Genomic DNA, 27,193 nt, shown 5'->3' on the forward strand with positions numbered 1-27,193 from the left:
GTCATACCAATACCACTTAGGGCAAAAAGTGTAACTGCAACAAATGATGGATGGAATGCTGAATGATTCAAACATTCTCCCCCAGTCTAGAGATCAGTGTTAAACCAATTGTTCTTTTTGAATTTGTCACACTGAGTGGGACGGGTATGCCCAGACTTGAGTCCCGTGCTCTCCATGCCACTGGAGTCAAGCTATCATGGCTGTTGAGGGCTGAAAGCCCAAAACCGGTCCTAGGATGCTTGTTTCCAGTCCAGGGAGGACCTGGCCTGGCAGTTTGGGCTGGACTGTTCCCATTGGGTGCAGGGTCAAGACTGATTTGCATATGGCTGGGTCCAAACTGGAATGGCGTGGTGAGCAAAACAACGGTAGATTTAGGCCCAGATCTCTATTCTGGGGTGAATGTATGACATTATTCTGCATTCTGTCCATCAATTGTTCTTTTTGCATTTGTCATTCCGAGTGGAACGGGTATGCCCAGACGTGGGTCCTGTGCTCTCCATGCCACTGGAGTCAAGCTATCCTGGCTAATGAGGGCTGAAAGCTCAAAACCAGTCCTTGAATGCTTGTTTCCAGTCCAGGGAGGACCTGGCCTGGCAGTTCGGGCTGGACTGTTCCCTTTGAGCCCAGGGAGGAGACTGATTTGCATATGGCTGGGTTCAAACTGGAATGGCTTGGTGAGCAAAAAAACAATTGATTTAGGCCCAGATCTCTGTACTGGGATGACTGTATGACATTGTTCTGCATACTGTCCATCAATTGTTCTTTTTGCCCAGTGGCCTCTGCCTGCCTCCCCCACACAGCACGTATGTGGGACATCGCCTGATGTGCACTGCAGTCCGGCCATACGGTGACCCACCAGACCCTGCGCAGGAGGAGGCGGAAAACGTGCAATGCTCCCTTGGCAATCTGGGCAATCAAGTGTGTGTGTGTGGGGGAAGGGGTGTCACGGAGACCGGAAGCACAGCAGTTCTTCAGAACTCCCCACAAAGAGGACGCTATTTACGAGCCCCCCACCCCTCCTGTGAACTTTATAGTAGGCCCACCCTGTAATGAAGTGCCGCTCGCACACTATCAAAACACCGTGCAAGCCTTTCATGCCAGTGCCATAAAACTGCTGAGACTGCCCCATTAAAAGCACTACTGGCCGCCGTAAACAATAAACAGGGGCATGCTGTGGGAGATGATGGCACGTCGTTAAACATAAACAGTGGCATGGAGGGGGCGAGGGGAGTGGCTCACGGGCCACTGCAAGGGAAAGGGTGAGAGCCGCAGACTCTGCGCCTCCTCCGAGCAGGTCGCAGCACCTGTGAACCACCCGCTTGTGCCCGGCTATGATCGTCAACGCAAAAAAGTGCAACCGAAGGGGCAGGACCATGGTGAACATGGCGTGAAGGGGGGGCGGGAGCAAAGTAAAACAACAGGAAATTAGGAAACAAGAGAAATGGTAGTGATGGTTTAACAGGATTGCACATCAATCATGTACAGTAAATGGCTTGGATTATTAAATCGATACCAATAGTGTTGGTGCCCTTCAAGGTAGCCGAATATAGAAACCTCACTACCACAGATCTCACCCCACAAGAGTTCCTAAGAGCTCCCTTGCAAGACTGGAAAAAACAATGTACCTCGGCACTCTCTAGATATTTTACAGTTTGTCAAAAAAAAAAAAATTTATGACATAATTTACAATTCAGTAAGTAGTATGGTTACTCACAGGAAACCAATTCATGCAACAAATCTATTGCACAATATCATTTAATTTGAAATATTGACATTTCATACAAATAAATTCAAACATTTGTCTAGTATATTGGTCCAGTAATCTTGAATTAGAAGAGATGAGAGGCTGTGATATGCCCCTCGGGAAATGGCGCGTCTGCCAGCGCCGTGTATCCAGAGTATGTCAAGGGACTTTTAAAGAATATTTTTTTGTATTTTGGATCACACCCCGTTCATTGTTTGAATTTATTTGTATGAAATGTCAATATTTAAAATTAAATGATATTGTGCAATCGATGTGTTGCATGAATTGGTTTCCTGTGAGTAATCATAATACTTGCTGAATTGTAAATGATGTCATAAATAAAAATGTTTTTTTGACAAACTGTAAAATATCTAGAGAGTGCCGAAGTACATTGGTTTTTCCAGGAAATTAGGAAACAAGCCCACGCAAAAGAAAAAGTTGTGCGCTTACTGTAACATATGGCCCATTTCTAAAGGATCCATGTGGCAAGGGCGGTCCCTAGGGCAGGAACAAAACAGCCACAAGACAGGACAACAATGAACAAATGTTACTTACCTGTAAACTGTGGTTCTCCAGTATTGGTGTCTTTCATAGATTCACATGCTTGAATATTCCCCGTCGTCGAAGTGGGAGTCCCACGGTATATATAAAAAGCAATAAGTATCATGTATATATACATATACACATACCTAACCACATAAGAGTATATACATACCCAAATAAACATATATATATAGTTCAAATAACATATCAAGTTAAAAATACCATAGGATAGCATTGAGCCATAGGAAAGCATAGAGAAAAAGAATCACTTTGCTAACATATCACTGTCACTTTATAGTCCAAACTCCAGCCAATCAGGCGCTAGCACCCTCTAGAACCTTCTCCTCAGAGGCTCAGGCCCTCAGATTTTCGAGCACGAGAGTGACCATAGAGCCGAAAGAGGAGAAGAGAGCCTCTGAGGGGAGGAGGGTGGGTCGCATGTGAATCTATGAAAGACACCAATACTGGAGAACCACAGTTTACAAGTAAGTAACATTTGTTCTTCTCCAGTATTTGGGGTGTCTTTCATAGATTCACATGCTTGAATAGAATAGTAAGCAGTAAACAGTATTCGGCTGACCAAGCCGTATTGATATTGCATGTAATACAAACAATGTATTTAAAGCGCAATAATAATAACAATAATACCCCAGGAGGAGGGAAGTAGCAGAGGCTCACCTTATTTAAACAGATTTCGTAGAACTGCCTGTCCCACAGCCGTGTCTGCTTCGTTAATGGATTCCAGACAGTAGTGCTTCGTAAACGTGTGCCTGCTGGACCACGTAGCTGCCCGGCATATTTGATGGATGGGCACACCAGCGAACAGGGCAGTGGAAGATGACATAGCCCTCGTTGAATGGGCTCTCACTCCCGAAGACAGAGGCTTACCAGCCTTTTGATGGCAAAAAGAGATTGCTGATGAAACCCAACGGGCAATAGTAGGTTTGGTGACAGATTGTCCTTTGCAAGCACGCCCGTAGGCCACAAACAACTGGTCAGATTTGCGAAAGGATTGAGTCCTGCTAATGTAGAATTTTAGACATCTCTTCAAGTCCAGAGAGTGTAAGCTTTGCTCCGCCGGGGTTTGTGGATGCGGGAAAAAAGTCTTTAAGAGCACTGGTTCGTTAAGATGGAAATCGGATGGCACTTTAGGTATAAAAACCGGATTAGTGCGGAGGATGACACAATCCAATCTGAATTGAAGGAACGGAGGCTTTATTGTAAAAGCGTGAATGTCACTGACTCTGCGGGAAGAGGTCAGAGCAAGGAGGAGGGCCACTTTCCAAGTTAAAAATTTGACATCCGCTGAGTGGATAGGTTCGAAGGGCGCCTTCATAAGCTGAGCCAGCACGATGTTCAGGCGCCACGTGGGTGGAGGACGCCGAATGGGCGGGAACATGCGGAAGAGACCCTTGAAAAATTGTTGTATGACTCTGGATGAATAGAGAGAGGACGAGCCATCTTGTCGGAAGCGAGATATTGCCGCTAGAAAGACCTTTAAGGTAGAGTGCGATAATCCAGACTGCGCTAGTTGTAGGAAGAACGGCAGAATGTGTTCTGGAGGAGCGTGCACAGGATGAATGTGGGCAGAAGCACACCAATGACAAAATCGCTTCCATTTGAGCTTATACGTTTTCACTGTGGATGGAGCTCTTGCCTTAGCTAACACCTCCCTGCAGGCTGGAGGAATGTTCAAATGAGCAAATTCAAGGTGCTCAGGTTCCAAGCCGACAAGCTGAGAGATCTGGGATTCGGATGGCATATCCGACCATCGTTCATTGTGAGCAGATCCGGCTTCAGGTGGAGAAGGATGGGCTCGCGTTGGGATAGGAGAAGCAACTCCGAAAACCATGCCTGCCGAGGCCACCGTGGAGCTATTAGAAGTACATGGCACGGTTGTTGTCTCATCTTCCGCAGCACTCGTGGAATCAACGGAATCGGCGGAAAAGCGTACGCAAATATCCCGTACCAATTGATCGAAAGGGCATTTCCGCACGACCCTTCGTGGGGAAACCAGCTTGCGTAGGACTGGCATTTTGCATTCTGCGGGGTTGCGAAGAGGTCGATTGTTGGGTGACCCCAAAGGTTGAAGACGAATTCCAGCGTCGGTTGATGTAACTCCCATTCGTGGGTTGATGATGCTGACCGACTGAGTGCATCCGCCAGAGTATTGGAAATGCCGGGCAGATGAATTGCTTGTAACGTCATCTGATGGAGTATGGCCCAACTCCAAATCCTCTGCGCCAGACGGGAGAGCAGTGGAGATCTTGTCCCGCCCTGTTTGTTCAGGTAGTGCATGCACGTGGTGTTGTCCGTCTGAATGAGGACTGACTTCCCTTGGAATTGCAGGCGGAAGGATTTCAACGCCAAGAAAATGGCCATCAGTTCCAGTCTGTTGATGTGCCAGCAACGCTGAGCCGCTGACCATAGGCCCTTGACGGATAGATCTTGAAAATGTGCGCCCCAACCCTCCATGGATGCGTCCGTGGTAAGGACGAGTTCTGGGGTTGACGACAGAAAGGATGTTCCTGCTGCGATGTTGGCAGGACAAGTCCACCAATGCAGCGCTTGAGCCATGCGGGGTGACACCACGACCTGATCGTTGAAGGAACCGGAAACCTGGCGCCACTGCTTGTCTAACTCCTCTTGGATGATGCGACTTTTTAGTCTGCAGAGAGGGATCAAAGCGATGCATGAGGACGCCATTCCCAGAAAGGATTTTAATATGCGGACTGAAACTGACTGCTTTGCTGCGATGGAGCTCGCAAGCTGTTGAATCCGTTCCTGACGTTCTGCTGAAGCGAAGGCCATGGTTGTGCTCGTATTGATACAAGCGCCGAGAAAAGTCTTGCACGTAGTCGGCGTGAGTTGAGATTTTTGTACATTGATCGACAACCCCAGGGACTGAAACAGATCGAGACAGCGCTGGGTATCGAGGGCCGCCTGGTGAGAGGATTGAGCTTTGATGAGGCAATCGTCCAGGTAGGGGTATATCTGAATACCCTCTTGTCGTAAGTGAGCCACCACCGGGGCTAGGAATTTTGTAAAGACCCGCGGAGCTGAGCAGAGTCCGAAGGGTAGGACTTTGAATTGGTAGTCCCTGTGGCCCACTCGAAACCGTAGGTATTTCCTGTGGCGCGGTAGAATAGGCACATGGAAATATGCGTCCTGCAGATCGATCGTTGTCATGTAATCCTCCTGAGAAAAGAATTGGAGGATGTCCTTCAATGTGAGCATCCGAAAGGACTGAGTCTTGAGAAATTTGTTGAGCAATCTGAGATCGAGGATCGGACGCCATTCCCCTGATTTCTTTAGTATGAGGAAAAAACGGGAATAGAATCCCAACCCTCTTTGATATTTCGGAACCACTTCGATGGCACCCTTGTTTAACATTATTTGGATTTGTTTGAAAAGTTCTCTGAGATGGGCGGGTGGTGGCCCGGATGGAGGTGTGCGTGGAGGAACCTTCACAAACTCTAGGGCGTGGCCCCTTGAAATTATATCCAGGACCCAGCGGTCCGAAGTGATTAAGGACCAGGTTGAAAAGAACTGGGAGATTTTTCCTCCAACAAGAACTAGAGGACAACTGGGAAAAGGAAGTTCTTTCCGTACAGAGTCACTGCTTCTTGGTTGAATTTCCTCTGTAATTCGACTTTCCTCTGTATGACTTGCTAGTTTGCTGTCTGTAGGACTGCTGCGGTTGTGAATAGTACCGCTGTTGCCCCTGATTGTACGAGCGGAATTGGGACGAGGAGCCACGAAAGGATGATGAGGAGGTGCCGCGGCCGCGCGCACCTCGAAAGGGCTGCTTCTTAAACTGTAGAGTGCCGAGGGAACGAGCCGTATCCGTATCCTTTTTAATGGTTTGCAAGGCATCTTCTACATGCTGGCCGAATAATGACTCCCCGTCATATGGCATGTCCAAAATCTTAGCCTGGACCTCTTGCCGAAAAGAGGTTGACCGAAGCCAGCCCTGTCTTCTTAGGACGGCTGCTCCCGCCAATTGGCGAAAACCGGTGGATGCGATGTCAACAGAGCAGTCAATGATCTCGGATGACGCCCTTTCTCCCTCTTGCAGGATTTTCTGAGCTTCCGCTCTTGAATCCTCCGGTATAAGTTTGACCAATGCAGCCATGTCCGACCACATCTGTCTATCATAACGGCCGAGGATAGCCAAGGAATTCGCAGCCCGGACCGTTGTTGACGCCATGGTTGAAAACTTCTTGCCTATAGCATCCAGGCGACGGCCGTCGCGGTCCGGAGGCGCCGACATTGGAGATGATGGATTCTTGGAGCGGCGCTGTGCCGCTTGTGTGATCACTGAGTCCGGCTTAGGTTGAGACACCAAGCAGGCTGGGGAAGAATCCGGAGCTTTATATTTTTTCTCCAGGCGTGGGAGCACCGCCGGAATAGAATTAGGTGTCTTCATTAATTTTAGGCCTTCATTCCATATGAAGTCTATGATTGGCACAGCTCGTACTTGTTTCTGAGGCTGGGACTTGAAGTCATATAAGAAACAGTCCTCTTCCCTAACCACCATGGGAAGGTGAAAGCGTTGTGCTGCTCTCTCCATCAGCTGATGGAACCCTGTTATGTCGACAGGTGGCGAGTTGACTGGTGACCTTGGCGGTGATGCGGGCGAATTGATTTGGTAATCATCCCAGTCCGCCATAGTGTCGTCCTCTGGGAGCTCGCCGTCTTCCGTATCCGGATTGTCCATATTATCATCCTCTGCATTGAAAGGTAGTGCAGGTGTGGAGGGCGTGGGTATCGTTGGCAATATAGGAGGTGGAACCTCAGATGGCGCTTCACGTGGAGTATTTTGAGGGGATGCTGGAAAACGACGATTATAGTCTTCCAAAATATACTGGAGGTTGGAAACAAGCTGCACAGGAAGCTGCATCATAGGAACCGGAGCAGAGGTATTTTGCTCTTCTTCCTGTTCATAAAATTCATCCTCCTCAGACTCTTGGCATTTTATATGGAGCTCCGAAGGACTATGAGCATCCCGAAAAAGAGACTGATCGCCTTCATCCGAATCGTCCTCATCCCCTGAGGGAAATAGTTGACGAGGTGGCCGTGGTCCAGGTGGTAACATAACTGGGTCTAGCATGGCCTTACGACGAAGCATTAAGGAGCTGTCCACAGACCCCGGTGCTGGTGTTGACATTGGCACCAATGGCATTGTCTCAAAATTTGACCCTACCGTCGTCGAGGCGACCGTCGACGAAGCAATCGTCGACGGAGCTGCCGTCGACGAGGTTGTTGCAGTCGACGGGACTGTCGTCGACGGGGTGGCTGCCGTCGACGGGGTGGCTGCCGTCGACGGAATGGCTGTCGTCGACTGTGTGGCTGTCGTCGACGGTGTGGCTGTCGTCGACGAGGCTGTCGTCGACGAGGCTGTCGTCGACGAGGAAGATTTCCTCTTCTTCTTTTTACCCATCGTCGACGGAGTTGTAGACGTCGACGGAAGCGCCAGCTTCCCAGTCGTCGACGAAGAAGTGAGTGGTATCGTCGACGAGACAGTTCTAAGAGACACACATACTATCGTCGACGGAGAAGACGTCGACGAAGTCAGTGTCGTCGACGAAGGATATCTACTCGATACCGTCGTCACAGTCGTCGACGAGGCTGATGAAGTAGCCGATCTCGTCGACGGAGGGGCCGTCGACGGGCCCGTCGACGGTTTTGAAAGTTTCTGACTGGAAACATGTGCTGACGGAGTCACAGACGCCTGAGAGCTACGTCTCGGGGGCGCAGACGTGGAGACAGAGACTTTGCCTGTAGACACTTCCTCAAGGTGAAGTCTCTTCTTTTTCAGAAAAGGAGATGGCAAGTCCTGGACACTTCCACGCTTTGAGGAGACTCCTGTTTTGACAGAGGCTACACTTTCCACCTCAGAAAGTGGGTTGTCTGTGTCCTTTAGTTTTTGAAGCCATATTAAAAGGTGACCTTCTCTATCTTTCAAAGTTTTGTGAGAGAAAGTTCTGCAGATCTTACAATTAGCCACCTTATGATCAGGATACAGACAATAAATACATTTCTCATGGGGACCCTCAGAGAAAAGTCTTGACTTTCCGCAAGATGAACAAGGACGGAAAAGAGATTTCTTACTTGCAGACATGATGAGAGATAAAAAACCTCAAACCAGATGAAGAACTGAGCAGAGCTCAGGGAGACTCCCTTCACACGACGTGCGGTAGAAAATCTGAGGGCCTGAGCCTCTGAGGAGAAGGTTCTAGAGGGTGCTAGCGCCTAATTGGCTGGAGTTTGGACTATAAAGTGACAGTGATATGTTAGCAAAGTGATTCTTTTTCTCTATGCTTTCCTATGGCTCAATGCTATCCTATGGTATTTTTAACTTGATATGTTATTTGAACTATATATATATGTTTATTTGGGTATGTATATACTCTTATGTGGTTAGGTATGTGTATATGTATATATACATGATACTTATTGCTTTTTATATATACCGTGGGACTCCCACTTCGACGACGGGGAATATTCAAGCATGTGAATCTATGAAAGACACCCCAAATACTGGAGAAACTCTATTCCCCAACGAAAAGTATGGCATTTATAAAGGCAGACCAAGGACTCAATTAAAATCTGTGGGCGTGTGGTGGGTGTCTTCAAACTGCTCAGAAAGATTACAAAATGCATTGCAGAGCAGCACATGCGCGCTGCCTCTAGGCTCGACCTAAAAAATAATGTAATTGTTTATAAGTGCTTGCAAGCCCCCACTGGTTCTAGCAGTTATTACAGCATCATCTGCATATAAAAGAACCGGGAGGGGATGGGAGCCCATCATTACTGTATCTCTAGTGGATAGAGTTAGGCGGGTTTCTACCTGATTCATGTAAAGGGACAATAAAAACGGGGCTAAAACACAGGCCTCACTAACCCCCCTAGTGATATTAAAACTACCTGAGCACTCACCTCTCCTGACAAAATGGACATGATCCTTTGCGTCCGCATAAAGTTGGCTTATGAAACTTATGATCCCTGACTCGATCCTCATCTCCTCCACGGTTTCCTTAGCTTCAAGTGAGAAACGCAGTCAAAGGCTGCGGAAAGATCCATGAAGGAGAATTACAGTGACCCCTTCTTCGCCACTGTATATTTCCCAATAATAGTGTTTAGATTTAAGCACTGGTGAACAGTACTCACCCCTTTTTTAACCCATATTGTACATCAGCCAGGGTATTATTTTTTACTGTCCATTCTTCCAATCTATTAAGTAGAATGCGGCCCATGACTTTGGCAGTAGCATCCAGTAATGATATTGGGCGGTAATTTTGCGGTAAAGACTTGCCCCCCTTCTTGTAAATCGGAACTATAATTGAAGTTTTCCAAGAACTGGGCGGACCTAAAGCTATAGAGGCGTTATAGACATTTGTAAGGAGAGGAGGCCATAAATCTGGCTGCTCTTTGTATAGGTCCAGGAGGTGCCATCGGACTGGGGGCCTTTCCTTTGCTACTTTCATCCAGTGCTTTCCACTTCATACAGGGTCACTGGTTGAAGAGGGTGGTACAAAGTAATACCATTTTCCGGTTCAACATTTTGTATACTCTGGGGTACCGTATAATCGAGTCCTTTTGGTAGTTGTGCTTCGTATATAACCGAAAAGTAGTTTTCCCATGCTTCTTCTGCTATATGAACCTCCGCTCATTCTGGCCCTTAAAATAGCTGTTGTTAATTACCTTCCAAAATAGTTTACTATCTTTTAGGGTGCAAGCCCGAGTTAGTTCCTCCCAGGCTGCTTCTCTAATGTGCTTCTTACTGTTTGCCACGGTCTGTTTAAAGTGTACACAAGCCAATTTAACAGCGTGCACATCCTTTGGGGTCTGTTTTAGTGCTTGCTGGAGTTCTTTTCTTGCGCGTGTGCACTTTAAATCAAACCAGCCTCCCTCACGAGCATTGGTCGGGAGTTTGCTGCAGGTCGATAAAGACATTCTTATCCCTAGCATAGCATGGTCACTGTACTCTGAGAAAACGACCTTGGAATTACTAACTTCTGGGTCTAAGTGTTCTGACACCATAATGTAATCTATAGTAGACTCATAGTTGTTCCTGGAAAAAGTAGGGGCTAAGGTATTACTCCAATTTACCTCCCTATTTTGTATTCTCAGCCTTAATTTTGTCATTAGATTGTTCAGGGCAGTGCCATGTGTCATGGACAAAGGGCATAGGGGATTCACGTTTTATGTCAGTGATACCACAGATTGAATTACCTGAATGTGGGCAGTAATGAGTGTTAAGGTCTCCAGCCCATATAAAGCTTACTGGGTTTTGATGGGGATCAACGATTTCTAGGCTGGTAAGATCCAAGTCTGTTACCACTTTGGTTTTTGTATTGTCAAAACAATTATTATAAAAATGAATTAGGAATACATCCCACCCCTTGCTCATGGTACATAATAAGAGATGAAAGTAAGGAGATTTGTTAACAAATTTCAGAACTTTCCATGGGGTGGTGCTCTAAACCTAAGTCGCGCGTCCCCCTTTTGCCCTGCCTCTTACAGAGGGTACTGCTGAAGTAAAGAGCCTAGGTAACCATCAATGTGGTAATCTGACACTTCCCATGTTTCTTGCAAGCAGAAGATGTAAACGTCTGTTAACAGACTCTGCCAATCTGGCAACCCGATCTTACTTTTAAGTCCAGAGATGTTCCAAGATCTGAGCTCCACCCCATATTTTGTTATTTCAGACGCCCCCTTTCCACAGATCTGTATGGTCCTTCTCCCCTGAGAGCACGACTGTCTTTCTTTGTCTATGATCAAAGTCTAGTATTAAAATTACACCCCCACCTATTGAAAAGCTGGTGGGGGATTCCTCTGCATGTACGTTGAGTCAGTCCTGCTCACTTAGCTTGGAGAGAGACTCGAATCTATTACCTACCCTCCAGGACTCCTTCAAGGTTCTATGGGTCTCTGTCTGTGTACTCCGTCGCGAGCCGCTAGAACCGTTCATGAGTAATCCACAAATGGAGAGCAGTCTGGTGGTACATCTATTGTTCTAATATACAAAACAAGGTTGTGGGAAACCATAACCTGCGTGAAGCACAGCTAAGGACAGAGGTGTCTCTGCAAATATACACACACTTTTACATGTTGTGAGTCAAAAAATCATTTATATGTAAATTATTTCAGTGAAATCAAAAGTAAGTGACATCATTACACTTTTCAAATCAATGTTGCTTATTTGAATTCAGACAGTATAAATATTAAACAAAAACATTATCTGTTGAGGTCATTTTGTCCAACTGAAATCAATAAATGACTGAATTGCAAATTTACAGAATCAAAATCAAAATACAGAAAATCAATCCCAATGCATTTCGGGTTACTACTGAACTCTTCGTCAGGGGATATCTAATCGACAATAAGCAATAATCATTTAGTAGTTGTATCTTGAAGTCCTCTGTGCAGAGCTACAACAAAAACCAAATGAATGTCTAATGAGAAGCTGTTTAAGCAGAATAACAAAATTGAATCCAAAAAATGCGTCGCTCTAAAAACATGATAGAAAAATAGGTTTGTTAAGTCGCAACCAACACATTATGATGCACTGTAGCCCCTCTGTTTGAGGCACCGCTTACCCGTCAACGCCCACTTGCAATTCCAAGATAGTCACTCCAATTATAAAAACGGTCGGTCTATCGGTATCCTGAAATGAATATCACAGAAACCGCCCGTCAAACATATTTTTCTATCATGTTTTTAGAGTGACGCATTTTTTGGATACTTGCATCACCGCAAGATCTATCCGGAGTAAGCGACTGTTGCAGTTGCATGGGACTCCCTTTTATTCACCGATTAGAATCTAGGAAACACTATGAATTTCGCACATTGCCAGCGATGCTCTGTTGCACATGACATAAACACTCACAGAGGTTCAAACTCTTATTGGCGCACGGTGCATGCGCCTTCACTTACCTTTTTTTTCTCTTGCTGACTTTATCTATTCACTTCACCGAGTGCAAATCCTAATTGAATTTTGTTTTTCTGCTTAAACAGCTTCTCATTAGACATTCATTTGGTTTTTGTTGTAGCTCTGCACGGAGGACTTCAAGATACAACTACTAAATACTACTGATTATTGCTTATTGTCGATTAGATATCCCCTGACAAAGGGTTCACTAGTAACCTGAAATGCATTGGGATTGATTTTCTGTTTTTCGATTCTGTAAATTTGCAATTCAGTCATTTACTGATTTCTGTTGGACAAAATGACCTCAACAGATAATGTTTTTGTTTAATATTTATACTGTCTGAATTCAAATAAGCAACATTGATTTGAAAAGTGTAATGATCTCACTTACTTTTGATTTCACTGAAATAATTTACATATAAATGATTTTTTGACTAACAACATGTAAAAGTGTGTGTATATTTGCAGAGACACCTCTGTCCTTAGCTGTGCTTCACGTATGTTATGGTTTCCCACAACCTTGTTTTGTATATTTTCACATTTACTAGGGATTCCGGGCTACATCCCTTTACGTGAAAGTACGCTTTAATGAGCACCAAAATTTGGATTTACAATTTTTATATTTTGAATAAACTAGCATACATCAGGAGTGCAGGCCCACTTCTCACCTTTTATTGTTATCACATCTATTGTTCTGGCAGGCGGCGACCTGAGTCCAGATGCTTGATGTTGATTGAAAGCAGGTGAGGTCCTGGCAGTTGCATTTATATTTCCAATCACCACAGGTTGCTTAATGTTAGCGCTGGGTCTATGGGTACCCTTCTCCAAGACCATATCCTGAAAGTTCCTCCTTTTAATGTCTTCAGCCTGTGTTTGGCCTCTCGAGTTACAAGGGCAGTTATTTATGGAGCTAGCTGGTAGTCTAATTTTAGATTGTATTAAAGACTCAATCTCTGAGAATCTCGTGGCTAAAGAGGCAATCAAAGAAGTTATTCTCTGTTCCATATTTAACATTAAGTCGTTGATGATGCAACTAATAGAGGTCATAGTGTCCTTGTCGTGGTGGTTGTTTTCCAAGGTGGAATTTTTTTTTTACTATCCCCCCATGCTGCTTTTTCCCCATCCTAATGCCTATCTGAGGAGGAGGAAACTTAGAGTGACCCACCATAGCGGCTTTTTGCTTTCGTTTTGTTTTGGGGGAGGCGTTGTACTCTTTTCTGGGGAGGGACCCTTTGAAATGCCAGAGCTGGTGCCTACCACCGATGTACAAATTTGAGAGATATTAGTTTCAAGTGTTCCGCATCCTGGAGCGTGTATATATTAGTAACCTCAATGGGTTCTGTCAACAAGGGGGGTAACAAATATCATTGTACTAACAAAATTTCACAAACGCTTACCCTTAAATAAATTAAAAAGTGAAATAAAAATATGTATAAGAAAATACATAATTAATTACCAATTATCTTAATTACTTATAAATATCAATTAATCCAAAATATAAGAATCTGATAGAGACATTTAGACACAGATTCCTTACCTTTAAATTTCCCAGGTGTCAAACTGGATCCAGAAGATTTTTCTTAGAGCAATACCCCTGTGTGCCAGTAGCTGGCGTTAATTGGATATGCATGACGTCGTTGAAGTCGTCTGTGCTGAGTGACGTCCGCATCTCCTATATAGGATAAAAAACACTAAAGAAGGATCAAGGCACACAAGCTTGCACCAGTCAACACAAAATAGAAGAAAGTGGAACAGAGTTCACAATGGTGCTACGAACCAGAGCTGCGACCCTTCTACATCCCTAAAAGGGAAAGACTTCTCATAATAAACACATGCAGCAGTGGTTCAGCACTCAGTTTCGGATTCCATTATATGTACTTCATATATCATCAATACATAGTGAATGATAAGACACAGTGAATCGTTGACATCTCAATAAACAAATGTGAGAGTAGTATCGTCTTCAAAAAATTCTTTATTGTTCATCTTTTTATTAAAATCAAAGCAACCGTGCAGTAGCCAAACATGCAGTAGCCAAAGTGTTTCGTCCACCAGGGACTTCTTCAGGGCTCAATACACATGTTGTCGTCTAGTATATTCTTCTTTATGTGAATGATGAAAAAAGATGTGGTTTTTAAAGAAATATTGGAGTACAGTTGCTTCGATAAGGTCCCAGCGCGGCGTCCGGTTCAACAGTGAGACACGCTGGGACCTATCCACAACATGTGTACTGAGCCCTAAGAAGTTCCTGGTCGACGATGAACAATAAATAATTTTTTGAAGAAGATACTACTCTCACATTTGTTTATTGAGATGTCAACGATGCACTGTGTCTTATCATTCACTATGTATTGATGATATATGAAGTACATATAATAGAATCCGAAATTGAGTGCTCAACCACTGCTGCATATGATCACCTATACAGGCACCACCTCGACATGCTGGCATCAGTTCTTTTCTTTCCCCGCCAGTCAAGCACTGATCCGTGAAGAGAGCTACCCACTGCCACTTTTTGACAGGCTTTTTTTGACGATTTGTCGACCCCTTTTTGGTGTGATGAGTTTTTTCCATCATATCTAGGAAAACTTTTGGATTCAAACTGTGCGACGCCGGTCACCACACCATGTTGGTGACGGATCCACACTGGTTTGCCTCTGGTACCTGGAACGGGACAACGACTTGAAGTCGTGCTCCGACTGCCGGGCCATGGGTTCGAAAGCTTTGAGGGAGAGGTCCCTAAAGCTACTTGTGGCCCAGCATTCGGCACCGCATCGCACAACTCCTATGAGGTCTTGTTCACGCTCCCAATCGAGAGGAAGGTCCCAGCACCAAAGTCGTCTGGTAGGTCAGGTAAGAGGCATAAGAAAGACAAGATGTCAAACATGCTTTTGCGTTCTAGGCCTCATTCTTCTGAACCTCCGCCTGGATTAGCTACCCGCTTCCCTGGGATCTGGAGCGGCCCCCGCCCAACTTGAAGAATTTTATGATGCCATGTACCTCATCATTATATATAACTTCATTCGGTCATTTGTACAAAACACCATCAAAGTATGCAAAGATAAAAACATAAATAAATATGCAATTAAAATAGTATTGAACCATTGTGAACACAGGTACAAATGACATCCTGAATCAGGTTAAAAGACAAACTTATAAGAATACATACATTAATTCGACCTAGTCAATCTAAAAGGGAATGCTATACAACACCAGACATTTGGGATACTGAACCATATGTACCAACTTGATATTTTAAGATACATATACAACACGAGGAGGGAGAGGGTTGAATAATAGCTTCATTGCTATACTAGAAATTTGTTGCGAATCAGCCAGAAAGAAAATAATAAACGACTAGGGCAAAAACTATTGGCCCTGAGGTATCTGCTTTTAGAATCCTAAACGCAATCTGGTGCTGCCTAGCATCCAGATTTAGGCATAATGGTTGAATCTATCTCCTGCGCAACTGCCGGTACTTAGTGCAAAAAAACAGGATGTGTTCTTCAGTTTCATTGACTTCGCGGCAAGCAGAGCAAAGATCTAAAGCTAGGCCAGTCGCCTCTTTCGGTGGGAATTTCAATAACAGATTGCCGTATCTAAACCCGATATAAAAATTCATAGCAAGAGGGGGTGAAATCAGGTCAAGAAAGGGTTCAAACAGAGAGCTAGATTTCATATTTAAAAAGTTAGATGTTAACTGTCCACTTCTTTGATTGTTAGTATAGTTTTCCCCTACTACACTCCAGTACGTAGCTTTGAGGGTCAGGATATCCCGTTTAATGGCCCTTTCTGGGTGCTCCCACGAGCCTGTAAGGTTCAATAGTTTGCACCATTTGGCGATATGTCTGAACCAAGGTAGTTATTTTGGCCCGTTGAGTACTAGGACCTCCCGCAATGAATTACGATAATCGATTAATTGCGGAGTGGTCCATAGGCACAGCCAATAAATTAGTGGTCTCAGGGCTGCTAGGTCGTCTATTCTTTTTATCCCAAGATCATGAAAGAGTGGGGCGACCGGTGTTGTAACAGGTAGCGAGATGAGAGCCCTTGCAAAATTATTCTCGCAAATCGTTAATTTATTTACAGAGATAAATCCCCAAATCTCTGCTCCATAAAGGGCACCACTTTGGGCTTTTTGCATGATAAATTTCAAGGGCCGATGAGAGGGGTTGGGTATATGATTGTTTTAAAAATCTTAATACTGATTTAGATCTTTGGAATAGTATTAGAGCGCTCTTCCTCAGCTGATATTCCCAACTAAGCGTCTCATTTAAACCTATGCCTAAATAATCAAAACTTTTTACCCGCTCCAATGGTTCATGTAAAATCTTAACCTTTCGTATATCGCCCTGTACTTTTCTGAACACCATAAATTTCGTTTTGGAGGTGTTCAGTTCCAGTTTCCTCTCTTTGCAAAATCACAGAAATGTATCCATGTTTTATGATTTCTTGTTTTACTGAGCCGCCTTGACAAAGCGCCGGGACACTCCTCGGAGTAGCCGTGCGCTATAGAAATAAAGGTTTAACATAACATAACATAACATCCAGTAGTGCCTGTAAACCCATGGGAATTGTAGATATTAATAGAGTCGTCAGCAAAGAGCAAGATGGGGACTTTTGTGTCGTTCATCGAAGGGGCATCATTCTTAATCAATCAATCATAGCATTTATAAAGCGCGCTACATACCCTTGAGGGTCTCAAGGCGGGGGGGGAGGGGGTTGCTGCTACTGTTCGAAGAGCCAGGTCTTGAGGAGTCTCCTGAAGGTTAGGAGGTCTTCGGTCTGCCGCAGGCGGATGGGGAGGGTGTTCCATGTCTTGGCGGCGAGGTGGGAGAATGATCTGCCGCCGGCGGTCACTCTTCGGATGCGTGGGACAGTGGCGAGGGCGCCGTCTGTGGAGCGGAGCTGGCGGGTGGGGGTGTAGAGGCTGAGTCCCAACCCATTAAACAACTGACCACATCATTGATAAACAGGGAAAACAATGTGGGGGTGAGAACACACCCTTGACGCACCCCACGTTGAATCGGAATTCTCTCTGTCAGTTCCCCATTTTTCCCCCTCCTGATCTGGGCGTAATTGTCCTTGTACAATCTGGCAATCATAGACACCAAATTTTCCGGGGCTCCTTGATCAAGCATGGTCTTCCACAGTAGATTACGCGGAACCAAATCAAATGCGGCCCGCAGGTCCACAAATGCTACATAGAGCCGCTGTTTCCTGAGTAGCACGTACTTCCATGTCAGCAGGGAAAACCTGAAGGCTTGGTCGCACATGCTCATTTTTGCATGGAAGCCCACTTGAGCAGGGGACGATACCATATTAGCATCCATCCATTCTTGGAGTTTATCTGAAACTTGCCTGGCAAAAATCTTCTGAAGATTGTCGATTAGACTAATAGGTCTATAATTGGAGGGGATAGCAGGATCGCCCTTCATGAAAATAGTTAGTACCTCTGCCCCCCTCCAAGTTTCAGGAATATCCCCACTAGCCAGTATACAGTTAGAAAGAAGGTTTATGTATGGTCCCCATATCATTGGTTCTGATTTATACAAATCCCCCGGTATCAGATTGGGTCCTGGGGCTTTGCCTGCTTTTAGTTTACTGATTGCAGACATAGTATCCTCTAGGCTAAAAACTAGCAGAGGATTATTTATGGTCTCATTAAAAACAGTGTTAACTATGATTGGGGCAGCCTGGTCAATGTGTGAGTCCATAGTAGCCACATCATCAGAATATAAGTGTGAAAAGTGTTTCACCCAAACTTCCTGTTGAATATGATGGTTATTGGGGGTAGGGTTTTCCGCATTACCCTTACATACAATAAGCCAAAACATGCAGCTATCTCTGGCTTGGGCTACTAGGACCAGATAGTTCCAATTTGTGTCAGGATGTTCGCGCTTTGCTGAGTGCTACTCTACAGATGTTGCGGGCAGAAGTTATATCCAATCTAGAACGCTCCCTACTTGCTTTTTGTAATGCCTTTTTGGCTTTCTTTTTTTTTAATAATCAAGTTTATTGAATTTTTCGGAATAAAAAACATACTGGTAGCACACATACACATTATACAAGTACTTTGTATTAAGCGAGATACAATTGGCTCAAAAGACACTTGTGGGTGAAACCCTGCCCGCGCCCGTTGCTCAGCACATACACTACCAGTTGGACCTTCACACTGGTGATAAATTAAACCATTTGCCCCATATTTTGCCAAAGAGGTCTGGGCAGCCTTGGGCCTCGAAGAGGGGCTCCTCTTGGGTACCACACCAGTCCACCCCCCGCCTCCAGGCCCTCATGGTGGGCGGCTTGGCCTGGGACCAAAGCGCAGCAATATCACGCTTTGCCACCGCCACAACCGTGCCCAAAAGACGCTTATCAGCCCGTGATCCATCAAGGCCGTCGAACACTCCCAGGATCAGACGCAGCGGGTCATGAGGGACCTCCCACCCAAGAGCTTGCGTAAGTTCACGCTACACCCCTGCCCAGAACAGGGCAAGAGTGGGGCATTGCCACACCATGTGATAGAAATCGGCAGGGGAGCGGGTGCAGCGTGGGCCTTTTTGGCTTTCTTACAATCGTTGTTGAACCAGTTGCGATCCCTTGCCCTGGCGGGCCTTCCAGCACGACTCTGTTTTAGAAAAACTGATTGTAAGACCTTAAAGAGTTCTTTATGTGCTAAGATAACATACGGGACATCAATTAAGTCAATACTATCCTTGTGGCTACACAAATTAGTTAAGGAGGCCACTAGGAACTCGTATATTCTAGCTTGGAGGTCCTGGTCAGCTTGAACTTTCGGCCATGTGACTCTTCTACGATTTTGGTTGGGCTTGGCTCTATTAATTTGGAAATATGGTGATGAGCGTCCCTATCCAAAACCTTGCCCTTTAGTTTTAAAAGCAAGAAATTATGATCACTCTGTCCTTGGTTCAATGATCATATCCTCTATTAATGGCCATATTCTAACATCAGCAAAAATATAATCTATTATGCTTGTGTAGGCACCCCTCTTGAAAGTAGCCTTCCGTCCTATGTCTGAATGAGTTCTACCATTGCAAGCCCTCAGGTTCCTACCAGCAGTTAGGGAAGCAATCTGTAATGAAACGTTTGAGTAGCGTTTACCATTTTTACCAGCAATCATATTAGGGATGCCCCATATCTCGTCCTCCTCTTTAAGAGAAGCACTTAATAGAGTGGAGGGCTCGAATGCAGTGTTGAAGTCCCCAACAACTATAATTTTTGAGTTCGCTTGGAAACCCTCTACTAGATCATCTAATAAGGAAACTACTATGGATTCGCTATTAAATGGTTCTGACCTTGCATAAACATTTAGCACAGTCAGAACTAGGCCAGACTGAAATGTGAGCTGGATGCCCATAATATCAAGTGAATTTATTAAAAGTTGCTTATATCTACAGGCTAAAGTGTTTTAACCAAAATTAAGACAGCCACTGGCCCTACCTGACGTTTTAGGAGGGAGGGCAGCCACACAGTATGAGGTGTAGCCATTGATATGCACCTTGTCTACGGCCCACGTTTCTTGGAAAGGACAAATATCAATATTTCCTAGAGCGATAAACCATTTGGGGTCTTGGAGTTTTGAGTGCATCCCTGCTAAGTTCCAGGATAATAGGGTTAAACTATTATTTGTCCTGATTCCACCAACAGGAACACCCTCAGAAGCATCTACTACACCACCGGTTGTATATACAATTCTATCCTCAGTGGACATATTTAGGAAATTTCCAGCTGCTTGTCCAATGTAAGGATTATCATCTTGTGACTCATGAATTGCATCACTGTCAGTGCTCAGAGAATCGACAGGTAACACAACAGTGTATATGTCAAGGATATGTTGAGACTCCAGACGTGGACTACCAGTAATAGATTTCGCAATTGAGGCCCCTGTTATCTCCCTAGAATTAGTAATCCTTGAATTTTCCCCACTAATATTAGGGTGGACTTTAGGCAAATTACCCCATGTCATAACTACATTCTCCAATCTTCCACTACCCAGTGGGATCAGAGGGGTCAGTCAATCACTTTCATCTAAAGGGTTGAAAATATCAAACTGATTATTGACTGGGATTGTATATCTAGCTTGCATCCACCCCCCCCCCCCCCCCCCCCCCCCAATAATGGACTCCCTAAATGGTGCCTGTGTCATACAATAGTGTTTCTAAAAATATCCCAGGAGTAAAACACTGATCCCTGAATGTGCCAATGACCACTTACCTGCCCTTTCCAAGATCGCATGGACTAAGTCAGGTTAACCGAAGGAGACTACAATGCAGTCTCCTTCTGGGGGACTTTTTTGAATTTCCCACCCAGCCAACCCGCCTCACCATTTTAAAGTTGGAATAAAGTGGATTTCCTAACCTTGTCCTCCTGTTTAACTCAAATAAGGATTTATTTTTCAAGCTAAAACAATGTTCTGGTGCTCCCTGGGACAGTTTGGTAACGTTGGCTAGTACTATCGTATAAGGGGTAGCTTCCGGGGGCAGATCAAGTACATCATTTCCTATATATTCTCTTTCTGGTTTTTTATGGGCACCTAAATTCCTTTGGGGCTGTATTTCCTCAGTGCGAGCATGTTTGTGCGTGTTAGGGAGAGATGGTTTTTGGGTGTTTTGGTACTGGTCCTGTATACTAGGAATGATGGTTAAGTCTGTCGCCTCAGTTGTGTTGCCCCCACGGAAGTGAAACCTTTACTCTTAGGAGAGATCACAGGGAGAGCCGTACCTAGACCTGGCCCAGCGTTAATGGATTCGCTATTGGAGCTACGGTTAGACCCAGTGTGCTGAACAGGCTTAGAGCAGGTGGATCTATCCTGGGTTAACTGTGAAGAGTAGGTGTTCTTAAGGTTTGGCTGATTCTCCATGTCTAGGGAAACAGCACTTGTTAGTTTATCAATTTCCTTTTCCAATTTAGACAGCTTTTGTATCAAAGGATTCAATAGAGCTGATATAACGTCACCCAGTTTAGACCAAAACCCTTCACTATCAACGGGTGATAACGAGGGTAAGAGTAATGGAGAAAAGGCAGTATTAACAGCAGTAGTTCCAGCTGTATCCTCCGTTTCCTCAACAACCTTTCTTGCCGCACCTCTGCGCCCTCTTTTAGATAGTGGGTATGGTTGTTTACTAGGACCTGGCCCTTTCCGTTTCTTAGACTGAGGTAAGCTACTGCCCCCTTGTATAGTCTTAGTTATTTGACTTCTGGTGTGAACTTTCGATCTAACGACCATTTCACTTGTAAGCGGTGCGGCACTTAACACAGGAACCTGGATGGGCGAAATAATGGTTGTTAGGGGGAGGGGAACTTGGCAGGAGAGCCGGAATTAGGATAGACACCTGTGGTTGTGCAACCAGAAGTACCATGTTGTAAAGGAGGGGGTTGGGGTTCGAGAGAGAGTCTGCGCTCTGTGAGGGCAATTTCATGAATAAGGACTGATTCAGCTCTCTGAAGGAAGGTAACAAGAGCCCCTACCATCCGTTGGCCTGCTAACGGTTTCTTCTTAGCTAATTCCTTCTGCACCATAATGACGTGGAAGATATTATCCCCTTTTTTAAAGTTTACACACAATACAATTCTATGCTTGTCCTGTACCTTATGTGTCAGTCCTTTCAGGCGCAAGTCTCGATCAAGGTGCTAGCTTCCACAGCAAAGGCCTATGTAGCGTGATAAGTGAATCCTGTCCAGAACATAGACCAAATGGCCCAGCCCAGCCTCCTCTGGGCTCTGACTGGCGCAAACAGGCCTGCCATTGGCCCGGGCTTAGCCAGGGGGAGCCCGCCGCCACTTTTATGCGCCGCCTGGTGCGGGTTACACGCGTTGGCGCTCCCACAGCGCAAAGGACGATGGGTGTTGAAGTCCCCAAGCAGCCGGTAGAATGAACTGCGTGCTAAAATGTGCAGGTGCCTCTGACTGGTGCCTCCAAGTTGCCGGTAGTGCTGCCAAAGTTCAGAACCAAATGATCAGTAACGGGCTCCCGCCCAGTGGGAGCCCGCAGTCGCTTTTATGCACCGCCTGGCGTGGGTTACACGCGTTGGCACGTTGGCGCTCCCACAGCGCAAGGGACGCTGGGAGTTGAAGTCCCCAAGCCAGCGGTAGAATGAACGGCATGCTAAAATGTGCAGGTGTCTCCATTGTGCCGGTAGTGCTGCCAAAGTTCAGAACCAAAGGGTCAGTAACGGGCTCCCGCCCCGCGGGACCCCGCAGCCGCTTTTATGCGCCACCTGGCGCGGGTTACACGCGTTGGCACGTTGGCGCTCCCACAGCGCAAGGGACGATGGGAGTTGAAGTCCCCAAGCCGGCGGTAGAATGAATGGCGTGCTAAAATGTGCAGGTGCCTCCGACTGGTGCCTCCAAGGTGCCGGTAGTGCTGCCAAAGTTCAGAACCAAAGGGTCAGTAATGCGCTCCCGCCCTGCGGGAGCCCGCACCTGCTTTTATGCGCCGCCTGGCACGGGCTCCACACATTGGCACGTTGGTGCTCCCACAGCGCAAGAGACGATGGGAGTTGAAGTCCCCAAGCCACTGGTAGAATGAACGGCGTGCTAAAAAGTGCAGGTGCCTCCGACTGGTGCCTCCAAGGTGCCGGTAGTGCTGCCAAAGTTCAGAGGCAAAGGGTCCGTAACGGGCTGCCGCCCAAATTGAAGAATTTTATGATGCCATGTACCTCATATTTGGGCAGCCTCACCCTACTAATGTGCCTTTGGGCCCTGTATGCTCAGAAGGAGCTCCATTGGGTACTGCGCTGGTGGCTCCGGCACCAGTGCTGATGTTTCACCATGGATCCAGGAATGTATCTGGTCTGGCACCAAACGTGCCATTGCGACCTCTGATGCTCCCGCTGCTCCGGGTGCCCCCCAGCGGTACCAGCCTCATTCTGATTCCCGGCGATTCGTAGCCGGTACCACATCGACCTACGCCGATATCGCCGCCGACAGAACCTCCAGGTTCTAGGTTGTTTCCTGAGCCCTATTCCGATGGGCTTGGAGTGGAAGAAGATTGGAAAGGTCACTGGACCCTTTAGAAAACCAGCCTTAGGAAAAGGACTGGTGTGAGGAGTTGGGTGAGGCCAGTGGACTGGACATCTCTCCAGATTCGGGCATGCTTTCTCTCCCTACCATGGCTACATAGGAGGGAGCGTCATTTGCTATGGTGGTGCAAAGGGCCTAGACCTTCAGCGCCCTTCAGGATGAGCAAGACTAATATCTTGATGGAGGTCATGCAAGTTCAGCAGTGTTAGGAAATCAATTTTTTTCACATTTTGAAATGTGATGGAAACAAAGATTTTAACTGGATCAAAATAAATCAAGAACCTTTACTTGGTGATGCACATATGACAAATATTTAACGAAACATGATTTCCACACATTGACACTCATGTGCAATATAGTTTTATCAGTAAAACTGAATGTCTGTGCAAATGTGGGGGCCATTTCAATGGAAAACGTGCTTTCTGTAAATGACAGTGCGCTATCACACGATGCTTTAGTTACATTAAAAAAAGTTGCCCACCTCATGTCCATTAAAGCTAGGTGGGTCACGAAGGTTTGTCGTTCTAAAAATTGGGTTGTGGTACTAAAAATTGTGGCACCACTGGACTAACTTTTTCTGACTGTGAGGAATGATAGTCTACGGGTCTAGTTCATACACAAGGTAGTGGTGGATAATGAGTCGCACAATCACTTAAACTATTTGATTCAGCTAGTGGGGCAGTTCAATACAATGAATGTGTCCAATTTAAAACAAAATATGGGGAAGGTGCCAATCGAGGTCAGATATCCCACTACCAAGGATATCGGTTAAACAGGCCACACATGGTCCGTAATAAAAGCAAAAGAGGAAGACCCCGGCACTAAGTTGATTTATACACAACACAAATTCGGTTTGAAATTAATCATACGTACTGCAAGTACCAAATCGTAGAGAGAGGAACCAATTCCCATGGGGAGTTTCACAAGACCAACAAATATGAGCTGTGAATTTAGTTTAATAATTTTAAAGCACAGAGCATATCATCTTAGCATATTGCATCAAAAACTTAAACAGAACATCAGACAGAGAAGAATGTATCCCTCGTTAGCATGTATATCCCAAGTCTTGTAGTTCTTATGAATGTTAAGTTTTGACACGTAGAGTGTTCTCTCTGAAACAGCCAATAGTCTACGGGTGGTTTATTGTTGGTAGAATGGCTTTGCAAATGTAAGGCTCTGGTGCTGTGCTGTGTGCTTGCTGTGGTGTTTCTGTTGTTGTTGTTGGGATGTGTGAAAAATGTGTTATACTTTTGGGGAAGCCTGATATCCAACCCCGTCTATAATGTTGTGTGCTTCAGGATGGTTTGCCTAACGTCTTCTGTGCTTCAGGGCGCAGGATGGTTTGACTATTGTGTTCTGTTGCTTGTTTGTGACACTGATGTGTGATAAACGGAAAAAAATGCTTCGAGTGATAATTTTACCAGGCTGGCATATTGATTTACAGTATTGTGTGGGATAGGGTGCGGACATTTCTGACTAACTTGTATTGTTGGGCCTGTGAGCCTTACATGTTTCCTAACTGCTGGCGCATGAGGACATTTACAGTGTAGAGGTGTCGTGTCTGATGCGAGTGCTTTCTGTGTGAACATGATTACTTTGATGAATTGAATGCTACAAAATTCAACGCTGAAATGAGTCATTAAAGCAGAACACGCTGAAGCTGAACCACGCAACACCTTAAAATGCAGTAAGCGCAGCGTTCGCACATGCAGGTGTCACGCTTTTCAAAATAGGTTGAGGCGGGCGGTGCATCAAACTCGCTGACTCGGTCTGCGGCTCTCCATGGGCGAGGTCTCTTATCTCTGCGTCTGAGCTAACCCTGAGGCGGGGCTGCTGAAAGAAACTAACTGGCGTACTCCGAGGGGCATCGCTTTTTGGGGATATTTGTTTTTTCCCTTGTAAGGCGTGTCACTGCTTTCGTTAAGTGTTCAGCCCTTGCTAATATTACGCTTGGCGGCCACTCAGACACAAGCGGCTAGTTAAAAAATGTAATAAATAACTGAATAGAATAGGACAAATATTGTGCTCGCATGGCACGATCTTGAAGGGAACCCGCGTGATGAGTCCACGCTGTCCCATAGCGCAGTGTTTAACAGTCCGGCATCGGTAGTGAGTATATGTTTTATATTGGTTTGCTGTGATTTAACAGGGTACACCTGTTCTTTGCTGATAACTTCGGGCGGAAATAAAAAATTGACAAATCTACCTATTGCTATCCGTTGTGCCAGCCAGGGCATATTAATTCCGGTGAATATATAACTTACGAAGTTCTAGACGCGATAGCACACACTTTTTTAATGGTCTGCCTACCCCTTCACGTGCCACCAAAAGCATTCTGTTGCTGAGCTTATTTCCAGCTGCCGAGTCAGCCATCCTCATCTGCTCACCTCCCCTCCTCTTCTGAGGTGAATGGTGACCCGCCTTGCCGCAGCATGCAGAAGGTGAGCCGGGTTCTCTCTCTTCTGGCCTGCAGTACCAGGTGGGGACGGGCGCTAGGACCCTGCGACGCGCCACCGAGAGCACCTTAAACCCAGCCCTATGCCCGCTCCTGCGCCACTCTGCGCGCTGCTGTGGATGGAAGAGGCGAGCCCAGCCTTCTGCTGGAGGAGGAGGCAGCACGCCACCACAGACCTCTGCCCATAGTGCACCAGCTCACCTCACTGCTGCTGCTGCCTGGAGAGCCAGAGCTCGGACTGACATACTGTCGTTGCAGAGCCAGCTCTGTCCTTGCTGCTGCAACACCTGTCCTTAGCCATCCCAGGGGCACCTTCCTCACGCCTGATGACAGCCACCAAGGACCCATCCCTATGACCACCCTGCTGCAGCACCAGTCTGGGGCCTGAAAAGTTATTTCAAAATAGATATATGTATGTGCGTGTTTATTTTCTGGTAGAGATCTCTGACTGATCACGACCCGCAAGGCTTTGATTTTTCTTCCCCCTCTGCCTTCCCTCCAGGATTCATGCTGATGCAGGCGGTCTGCTACAGGGTGCGAGCACGGCGCATGCCTTTCTGGAGGATAGGATCCGTACACCCTGACGTAGCCGGTGCATCCTTATAATAAAAACGCACCCTGGCTGTTCTAAGTTGCGATGATCATTCTCACTTTGAACCAAATGGAGGAACTATGGATTTTGCTCCTTTTGACAGCTGGATGGGCTGAAGACCTGGCCGCCTGCTAGGAGCTGGGATACCCGTTTATAAGGATGTCAGTGCATCCGTGCACACGGGTGACTCCTTAGACTTGGCGCGGTTTGACCTTGAACCTCAACCGATTATCCTAGGTGGGAAGGAGACCTTCTCTGCTCTCTGCATCGGATGGATCCAGGGCAATAAGCGCAGTTGGGAAGGGCAGTGCCCGCTTTTCACCTCGACTTTCCAGGGTGTGCTCGCCTCCTATCTGCCGCTGGCTCCCCTTTCTGAAGGCAAGCTCCCCGATGGCTCCCCTGGGGGAAGTTGGGAACTACTTCGGTGTGCAGGATGCGGCGGCGGCATTTGGGAGCGTACCCGTGCTGCCGGTGGACGGATCCATGCTGCTGAGCGAGCACCTGGGCCAGTCCGAGACTGGTGGGTTGCCCCGGGGCCCGGGGGTTACTGACCTGGACCACTTAAAGGGGATCCTCCGGCGAAGGCAGCTTTACTGCAGGACTGGCTTTCACTTGGAAATATTCCCCAATGGCACTATCCAGGGAACCAGGCAAGATCACAACAGGTTTGGTAGGTGCATTACAAACCACTTCTGGGGGCATGCCTTATATTGTAGTGTGTTTTTGTTTCGTTTCAACACTAGGGAGCTGATTTGTTTTATTTAAGTCGCGTGCGACTGTTTCTTCCAGATCTGGCTTTAATTTGCATCCTGGTCTTTGTACTTTTTATTTTTCTATTTTTAAATGCAGGACTATATATACCAGAATGCAAGGGGGGCG

General features: G+C 46.1%; 1 protein-coding gene and 1 long non-coding RNA gene across 3 annotated transcripts in view; one reads left to right on the forward strand and one right to left on the reverse strand.

The window, feature by feature from the left end:
• The window catches only part of LOC146802029 (uncharacterized), a 97,720-nt gene that overhangs the window by 68,703 nt on the left and 1,824 nt on the right, over window positions 1–27,193 (reverse strand). The window contains exons 1-2 of one of the 2 annotated variants that reach the window (XR_014967687.1): window positions 25,578–25,886; window positions 13,762–13,896 (exon numbers count right to left, since the gene is read on the reverse strand). This is a non-coding gene — a long non-coding RNA (uncharacterized LOC146802029). Of the gene's footprint in view, window positions 1–13,761; window positions 13,897–25,577; window positions 25,887–27,193 lie in introns of those variants that run through there. The other variant, XR_014967686.1, reaches the window with a different exon arrangement.
• FGF9 (fibroblast growth factor 9) overlaps window positions 25,830–27,193 on the forward strand; it is a 98,839-nt gene continuing 97,475 nt past the window's right edge. Inside the window, exon 1 of the mRNA XM_085621586.1 lies at window positions 25,830–26,984. Within this exon, the coding sequence (XP_085477712.1) occupies window positions 26,705–26,984 (280 nt within the window). The 5' untranslated portion in view covers window positions 25,830–26,704. The remainder of the gene's footprint in view (window positions 26,985–27,193) is intronic.

The sequence above is a fragment of the Triturus cristatus genome, chromosome 8 (assembly GCF_964204655.1).
Source record: "Triturus cristatus chromosome 8, aTriCri1.1, whole genome shotgun sequence".
In the NCBI taxonomy this organism is placed as follows: domain Eukaryota; kingdom Metazoa; phylum Chordata; class Amphibia; order Caudata; family Salamandridae; genus Triturus; species Triturus cristatus.